Source organism: Marmota marmota, unplaced genomic scaffold (assembly GCF_001458135.2).
Source record: "Marmota marmota marmota unplaced genomic scaffold, marMar, whole genome shotgun sequence".
Lineage (NCBI taxonomy): Eukaryota > Metazoa > Chordata > Mammalia > Rodentia > Sciuridae > Marmota > Marmota marmota.
In genome coordinates, this window is record NW_026000153.1 from 6,866,766 (window position 1) to 6,876,186 (window position 9,421).

At 39.6% G+C, this 9,421-nt stretch overlaps 1 protein-coding gene across 1 annotated transcript in view; it reads left to right on the plus strand.

Annotated features, from left to right (window-relative positions):
* Positions 1-8,735: 8,735 nt before the first annotated feature.
* Znrf2 (zinc and ring finger 2) overlaps positions 8,736-9,421 on the plus strand; it is a 92,551-nt gene continuing 91,865 nt past the window's right edge. Inside the window, exons 1-2 of the mRNA XM_048786305.1 lie at positions 8,736-8,753; positions 9,341-9,410. Of these exons, the coding sequence (XP_048642262.1) occupies positions 8,736-8,753; positions 9,341-9,410 (88 nt within the window). The remainder of the gene's footprint in view (positions 8,754-9,340; positions 9,411-9,421) is intronic.

Below are 9,421 nucleotides of genomic sequence, written 5' to 3' on the forward strand. Positions count from 1 at the left end.
TTTGCCATTTTAACCAGTTTTAATTGTTCCATTCAGTGGCATTAAGTGCATTCACATTGCTGTGTAACCCCTCATCAGTATTTTTAATCTGGTTGCTACTACAATAGCCTTCAAAATATACTCTTCTTCTAATTTTGCCCCAGTTAAGTAAGAAAATAAAAACCTTCTCTCTCTTGATTTATTTTCACCTATGCATGGAAAAAAATTGAAAGGGCATTCTTTGTCATTTCTTCTGTGCTTTAGGCTTCAGAGTTGCTGAAAATCAAATGCAGACAAAGTTCTCAGGGCAAAGAAGGCAAGATCCTGCTACACAGGTCCTATCCTTGGACATAGGTTATTCCTTGCTTAGGACATCACTGAGAACACGATAGAAAACATAATGGCATTAAACAGGTCTTGCCACCAGAAGCACAAAGAGGCTTTTAGAAGTGAAATCTTTAGCTTTTGTATGCAGAACATAAAAAAAAACCAAAACCAAAACAAAACAAAACAAAAACTAAGAGGCAAACTTTTAAACAGCCCAATGTAGTGAAGCCCTGACTGCTTCACCCCAACCAGGAAAGGGTCACCGAGTCGAGTCCTAAGCCCTCTTGCGGGGTAATAGGTGAAGCAAGATCCAGGAGTCCACTGATGCAAACTGTTTCCTTTGGAGTCCTTGGCAGTGCAGTTTTGTATCACTAGATGTCAGTGTGGACTTTCCCAACTGCCACCTTTTTGCCTTAGCAGGAGGAGATGTAAAAGACATCACCCTTCCAGAAGTCCTGGCCAACATAGGGCTATTTTTAGAACAGTAATTTCACCAAATATTTTGTCTACTTACATCTTTCGACTTTCCAGAGTATTTAATAGCACAGACAGAACACCTGAACCAAAGTTGTTCTTTTTTAACACTGTGACCTTCTTATCTCAATGCTTGCATTTGGAAGGATCTTGCAAGGATGTTCCCAGGCAGGTGATAGAAAGTTCCACTTAGTACCTTAAATGCTATTACCTGTAGGCCCCACTTGAGGAAACCCTGGCATCCCACACAACCCTGTGTCACGGTGGGAGCAGGAAGCTGAAACAAAATATATATGAATAACCAAATAAGGATTTAGTGGCTCTGTTTACTGATTTTTATTTATTTATTTCACACTGGGGGTTTTACCCAGGGGTGCTTAACCACCCAGCCACATCCCCAGCCCTCAGTTTTTTTTTTTTATTTTTAAGACAAGGTCTCACTGATTTTCTTAGGCCTTGCTAAATTGCTGAGGCTAGTCTTGCACTTGCCATCCTCCTGCCCCAAGCCTCTTGAGTAGCTGGATTCAGGCATGCAGCACTGCACCCAACTGATTTTTTTTTAAGAGTTTTAATCTGGGGATTTCTGAAATCATAAAGACTAGTCATTAGTTTCCTGTTGCTGATGTAACATTATCATGAACTTATTAGTGCCTTAAAACAACACAAATGCATCTTTTGGTTCTTGAGGTTAGAAGTCACAAATGGGGTTCACTGGGCTAAAATTGAGAAGTTGGCAGGGCTGTGTCCACCTGGAGGCACTTGAAGAGAATCCATTTCCTTGCCTTTTCCAGCTTCTAGAGGCCACCTGCATTCCTTGGCTCATGGCCCCTTTAGTCTTTGAAACCAACAATGGTGGATTGAATCTTTCTTTGTATCACTCTGATCTTGCCACTCCTAACACCCCCCACCAATTTTACTTACGAAGAACCTTGTAATTTTGTAATTACATTGGACCAGGATAATCTCCCTATCTCAAGATCCTTAATTTACTTATACTGCAAAGTCCTTCTTGCCATATAAGGCAACATATTCATAGATTCCAGCGATGAGGACATGAACATCTTGGGGTGGGCATTTTTCTAGCACATCAATATTTTAAAAATAACATGATGCAATTTTTCAGGTGATGAACTTTTTAATAGGCTGACTCAGTGCCATAGACAACTGCTGTTTACATAGTAGACTGTGTTGGAAAATAACAAGGCCTAAATTTCCTTTGCTTATGGAATGTTAAAAATGAAGAAAATTAAATTTGCCACACCCAATATTACTATTTGGTTACCTTCCAACTTGAGCACTAATTCCACTGCCCCCTTGTGACCCTTCTTTTGCGGATATCTGTCCTAGGATTATCACTGTGTAGGCACAGGGAAAGCACATGCAGAGAGCAGGACCTACGATTCCTGCATGGAGAAGCACTGAATTCAATGAAATTCAGTGCTCAAAAAGATAGGCCCAGCAACCTATGTGGATCCCCAGGCGGGGCCAGCAGAACTTAACCCCAAAACCTACAGGCTAGTTTCCTTCTACTTACATAAAGCTCAACTCAACTTCCCCCTTCTCAATCGTGCTCAATCTCTTAATATCCCTCACTAGTGCCAGTACCACCCTGGCCTCTTCCTTCTTGGTCATGTGGCAGTATCTAAGGCCTGCCAAGGCTGTCTCTCAAGGGCTTAACTGACCAACAGCTGCTCTAATCCAGTTTTCTTTCCTTCCTCCCTGGATGACTACATCACCTCCTAACAAGTCTTTCCCTTCACTGTGCTTTTTTCTTCTCCCATCAATCCAATCCCCAAAATACTGCCTGAGCTCTCCTTCCAAACTATAAATATAGTCATGTTACTGCTCTGTTACTACCCATTTGCCTTTTGGATCCATTCCAGTCTGTAGCCAGCACAGTGAGCTGGTTAGACGAGGCCCCAACCTACTTTTCCAGCCAGTTGCCTCACCTCCTACTCTTTTATTCCAGCTAGCATGAACTGCTTGCAATTCTTCAGATGCTCTCCCTTTTTCTAGGTTCCCTCAGCTGGGAATGCCTACAGTCAGTCAACTCCCTCTCAAAATGGCTCAGTGTTACTTCTAGGATCATCTTTGTCCTTCATCCAACCCCCATTGCTTTGCATGGCTCCAATATGCATTTACCATGCTGCACTCTAAATCACTTCTTTATCTATGCTTAGGCCCCCTCACTAGAAGCGAAAGGTAAAAGGCAGGGACCTTACTTGGTTTAACTCTGCAACACCAGTGCCAAGCACATTAGAGATGCACAGACTATTTGTTTAAGGAATGAAGACATCTCCAGTATAGGTCCTAATGTATCCTGATGTTTCCATACACCAGGGATGACCCAGCTCAGGGCTATGTTCCAAATCCTATCCAGTTTAGACAGTTAATCCCTGAGGTTCAGCCAGAGCCCCAGCTAGCTTCTGGGAAATAGAAGTTGGGTAAGTTAACCAGTGCACTATTTTCTTTCTTGTTCCTTACCGGTTCCCACCTGGCTTACCTTGGTGGCTGAGACAATTCAGTAGTCACTCAAAGGAAATCGGTCACCTAAGGTATAGATGGCCCTGGTTGAAATATATAGGAGACAAACAACTTGACACACAAATTTAATGTGAGAATGGCAGTTGGCTAAGGCAGTAGTAAATCATGACATGAATTCATCGCTGCTGCCTGCCCCTTGTGATCTATAGTAGTTAAAGACTTCTACCTGCAGATTGTCTTAGAGCTCTCTAGAAGGAGACACTATGGCGAGTTAAAAATAAAGAAGAAACAGAGTTCCTGTATTTGGGAGGCTTATGCAATCTAGGCCTAAAATATGGGGCTTGCCTTTATTGAAGCTCTTGGCTACCCTTGAGGGAGAAGGTGGTAAGGGAAAATGTCCTCTAATACTTTAATCATTCATGTATAACCATAGTGATTTAAGCAAGAGACAGGAGGCTGGGAAAGAGTGCATATGCACTGGAGGAGGGACCACATGCATTATGTAGCAGGGAGCTATTTTTTCTCCATGCTAGTTTTCACTTCTGTAGGCTGGGAAAATCCCCTTGGTATTGACCCATGACACATCTTTCCACTAAACTATATGTCTTATCAACAGCATGCCCCAATAAAGGACTGGGATTCTTTTTACAACACCATGTTATTTATGGAATTTAAGAGAATTTCTTTAAAAAGCAGGAAAAACATCACGGATTGTGGTTTTTTTTTTTAATTTTTTATTGTTGGTTGTTCAAAACATTACAAATTTCTTGACATATCATATTCCACACTTTGATTCAAGTGGGTTATGAACTCCCACCTTCACCCCATACACAGATTGCAGAATCACATCAGTTACACATCCATTGATTTACATATTGTATTATGATAAAATAAGGGCTTTTAAAGATTTTTTTTTAATTGCTAGCTAAACTGAATGAATTGAGAATGAAAGATAATATAAATATTTAATCTCTTATTAATACTCCGACTATTTTGATAAAGAATAATTATGGGTTTTTTGTTTTGTTTTTTTGTTTTGCTTATTTTGACAGTACTCTGGTTTGAGCCCAGAAGCCCTCTATCATTAAGCTATATCCCCAACCCTCTTTATTGCTTGAGACAGGGTTTCACCAAGTTGCCTAGCCTGGCCTCAAACTTGCTATCTTACTGCCTCAGTATCCCAAATAGCTGGGATTACAGGTGTGTACCACTGTGCCCAAAAAGAATTATTTTTTATGAACATCTGCTGATATTATGTCTCAGTTGCTTTTTGAAGGAAAATAATTCCAGAATCAACATTAAACATAAACAGGGCTTTGGTCATCAACTGATAAATATGAAACATTTCTGTGACACATTTAAACCTATTTTGGACACCAAAAATTCCTTAGTCAAAGTGTTAACTACCCCCATGGGGGGAAAAATAAGTTTAAAGTAAAAGCTTTAAATATTAAAATTTCAAATAGCTACTCTAGTCTCTTAATGACAATTTCTTTTCAAATTTCATCTCTATATATACATCTATCCATTGTGTAGGAGAAAAACAGAATTGTCATTATTATTATAATAATGTACAGTGATGTACATTCTTATTAGTAAAAACTACTATGCAATTATTACCTGTAAGTCCTTAAGGGCCCCAATTTATGGCCCATGCATGTGCACACACATGTGCATATATGTGTGTGTATATGTGTATGTGATATACATATATATAAAAACACATACCCATTGGCATGCATATACTGGGACTTATTTTAGTATTTTTTATTTGTTCTTTTTAGATATACATGACAGTAGAGTTTGATTTTGCTATTTTGTATAATTTATATGTATACATATGCATGTGGTAGTATACATATATATATTACTAGGCATTGAACCCAGAGCCTTGCACATGCTAGGCAAGTGCTTCTACCGGTGAGCTACATCCTCAGCCCTCATAGTAAGTGTATTTTAAACTGTACAGTGTCACAACCTGCCCTGGGCATTATGCAAATTATTACACCCTGCTAGGATGACATTGTTTACCTATTAATACATTTATGAGTATTCTCAAATAGATACTGAATCTTTTGAGACTCACAACCATTCAGAGACTGGTATCAAGATCATGTATGTTCTGTACAAGAAACAGGTTGAGCCAGGTTAAGTTGCTTGCCCCAAATCCCTTAGCCAGAACAGAACCAATGCCTAAATCCGGCTTCAACGCCCCTATTTCATGGTGTTTGCTTATAATCCTGTCATGATTGGCTCCTGTCCCTTGCATCTTATTAAACAACCAATGAAGGTACAGGGAAGGGAGGACAAAAGTTTGTTAAAAACATGATATAAGCTATTGATGTGCTCAGAAATAGTATCCAACAATGTGATTCCTAAATACTCTAATTTTGGTTTTAGAATTTAAGATGTTTCTAATCACCATTAAAAACTTTTTATTTTTTGTACTGGGGATTGGATCCAGGGGCACTAAGCTACATTCTCATCCCTTTTTTTGTATTTTATTTAGAGAAAAGGTCTCAGTAAGTTGCTTAGGGACTTGCTAAGTCGCTGAGGCTGGCTTTGAACTCTCGATACTCCTTCCTCAGCCCAAGTTGCACTGTACCTGGTACCACTAAAATCTTGAAAAATATTTTTTTTTATTTTATTAACATCTTTATTTACTTATTTTTTAATGTGGGGCTGAGGATCAAACCCAGGACCTCATGCATGTGAAGCAAGTGCTTTACCACTGCTTTACCCAGCCCTTGAACAGTGTTTTTTAAAATATTTTTTAGTTGTAGTTGGACACAATACCTTTATTTTATTTACGTTTATGTGGTGTTGAGGATAGAACCCAGGGCCTTACACACCCTAGGCTAGAGCTCTACTGCTGAGCCACAACTCCAAACCCTGAAACAGTGTTTTTTGTAGATCGTATGAAGATAAATTTTTATGTTTACATGGCCCATTTAAAAATATAATAGGAAAAAACCCTGTTTAAAGATAAGTTAATTATATATCTAGTCCTATTTTGATAGAGCAGATAGTGTATGAACATTTTTTTTTTTTAAAAAGGGCAAAACCATGGCCATCTTTTAAAAACTATAATGAGTCAGGTGTGGTGGCTCCCACCTGTAATCCTAGCTACTCAGGAGGCTGAGTCAGGAGGATCACATGTTTGAGGCCATCCTGGGCAAATTAGCCAGACCCTGTATCAAAATTTAAAATACAAAGGAACTGGGGGTGTAGTTCAGTGGTACTGCATTCCTGGGTTCAATCTCCAGTACTGTAATAATAATAATAAAAAATTTGAATTAAAAGCTATACTGAGTAAAAAAGTGGAACAATGACAATTTTAATGCTACTGGCAGCAGGTCTGCTGCTTTGGGAGGTGTAGCCCCAGTCTAAGTGGTGCCACAGGTCTTCTGCCTTATGCAAATCTGCTGTCCCATACCTCAAAGATCTGATCTGGCATAGCTTTAGAACAAGGGCAAGTAAAGAAAAATGAGCACAAAAGAGAAAAAGGGTCCAAGTAAAGAGGCTTACTTCATCTGAAATTCAAACTAGGTAACAACACACTGTTCACTTAGGTTCAGTTATTATTTTTATTGATAAGCATACAACTAGCACACCTGTTTCAGTGGGGTCTCTGGCTAGTAATTTTGTCAAATGAAGTGCCTTAATAATATGTTCAAACTAATTTTAAACCTCAATAGCTTTGATCAAAATACCATCATTTGACCATGTGAAGAGGGAGAATATACAGTATATAAAAAAGTTTCGGGGCTTGGGATGTAGCTCAGTAGTAAAGCCTTTGCCTAGCAAGCATGAAGCCCCAAGTTAGACTCTCAGCACTGAGAAAAAAATGAAAGTTTCGAATATTAGAAATTTTACAGAGTTAGGGCTCTGGTCTCCTTAAAGAATCACTGAGACACTGAAACAACAGTTCTGACTATGTACAGGAAAACATCATTAGACTAGTGCTTCTCCAAAGATGGCCCAGGATCTGATGGAAGTACCAGCATCAAAGCAGCCTGTTAAGAAGCAAATTCTCGAGGCTCAACCCTTAGCTACATAATGAGAATCAATGAGGATGGGGTCCAAAAGTCTGTTGAACAAAGTCTCCAGATGATTCTTTTGTGCACTAAAGTTTGCAAAGCACTGATTTAGACCATCATTTGTCAAATTGCAGATTACAATCCATTAGTGGGTTGAGCAATCAATTCAGGCAGTGACTAGCATTTTACAAAAGTGAAACAAAACAGAATAGAAAAGGTAGTGAATCCCAAGTAGCAGGAGTAGTGTAACATTTGTTTCATTTCTACATATATGTGTATATTCATAGGTACTTTAAATTTTTGAAGAACTGATAGGGTATGATAAAGAAGCTACCAATTCTAAGTGAAGTTAGAACTGCTGGGTTGACTATAAAACATACTGTCATTTTTATGTGGATTAGTACTTGGAGAGAGAGATAAGATGGTTGAAAAGCAAAGAAAGAGGGCCAAGGAAAGAACAGAGAAGGCCAAAGTTTTATACTCCAGAATCTTTATGGGAAAAATAAAAAGTTCCATCCAGAGAGGAGATAGGAGGTGAGCCCACCACATGGGAGATGTTAAGGAGAATAAGAACATGGTGAAATTCATGAGTGACCTTTCAAATAATTTTAGTAGGACTGGTGAAGATGGATACAGTCAGTCACTCATGCATTCATTTACTGAACATTTACTGTACTGTCATAGGTGCCGGGTACTGTGTTGTGTTGTGGCGGGGCTACAGACATCAATTTATCTAGCCACTGCTTAGCAACAAGACGTTTAACAATAACATGATTAATGATGTGAAGGAGTTATATAGCAATGAGTTGGAATATTGACGTATGTTTGTAAGGAGGGGATTGGGGTGAAGGGAAACATCTTTATGAAAAAGTAAAAATGATGAACACATCTTAACATAAAAAGCTTTGACTAGCTTTGTTTATATGTGTGTGTGTGTGTGTGTATATATATATATATATATATATATATATACCCACACATATTTCTTTTTTTTTTTTTTTAAAGATGAAGTCTCCATATGCTGCCCAAGATGGGCTCTAACTTCTGGCCATAAGTGGTATTCCCCTGCCTCAACCTCCCCAGTAGATGTTTAAAAATTTAATTTTTATACCCTTTGAACAAGTGATGAAAATCACTACATAAATGACTTATTGCAAATATGAAAAGGAAAAAAAGAGAAGGATATTTATTTTTATACTTTGCACAAAAATACCATTTGCTATTATTTTCACATACAGAACACCTCAAGCATTTTCAAAATGGGAGGGTAAGGAAAGGGCTGTCCTCTGGCTATTTAGACTACTCTGCATCAAGATACTATGTCATCACTAGGAATGCACTGAGAATGTTATTGAATTCCATTTGAGAGTAACTGTAGGATTTTAAAGCTGCAGGTGACCAGGGGATTTAAAACAAACATTCCAGGTAAGGATGCTAAAGTCCAAAAAGGTAAAATTACTTGCTCTCTATACATATCTTTGTTTCATGCTGAGCCTAGGTACCAGTTCTCAAATTCGGTGCAGCTTCTTTTGTATCTCAATTTTCACCCTACCACAGAAGGTCAGGCTGGATTATCCATACTTCTTCCAATTTTGCGTTCCTCCGGGTTGTAGTCCTTCACGGGATAAGTCAAATTCAGACCAGACTGGCTTTAGCCTTCTCAGTTCTTTCTTCTGTTTTCAATCTTCTCTTTTATCAGCAGCATTGTTGAGCTTCTGACTTTTAAATTTTTTTAAAAAATCAGAGTAACACCAACGAAGTCGGTAACACCCCTCAAACCGAATGGACTCGGACACAGGACACAGCCATTCAACCAGCTAAAGGTGAAGGGGACACTATTCTCCAACGACCACGGACCACGTGCGGGAGGAGGGGCCGCCTTTTGATTGGCGCCCGGAGGGGATCCTTTCCTCCAATAGGGATGAGGCCCTCTGTAGAGGAGGGGGCGCGCCCTGGCCTGGAGGGCGGTGCCAACGACCCGTCCATCACGGAGTCCGCGGGTGGCAGCACCCACCACACCGCTGTACCTTGGCTAGGCGGAGCTGGGACGGGCAGGCCTTGGCACAGGAGGCGGGGCCAGGAAGGCGCGAGCCAATCCACTGGACGGTCCGAGGGGC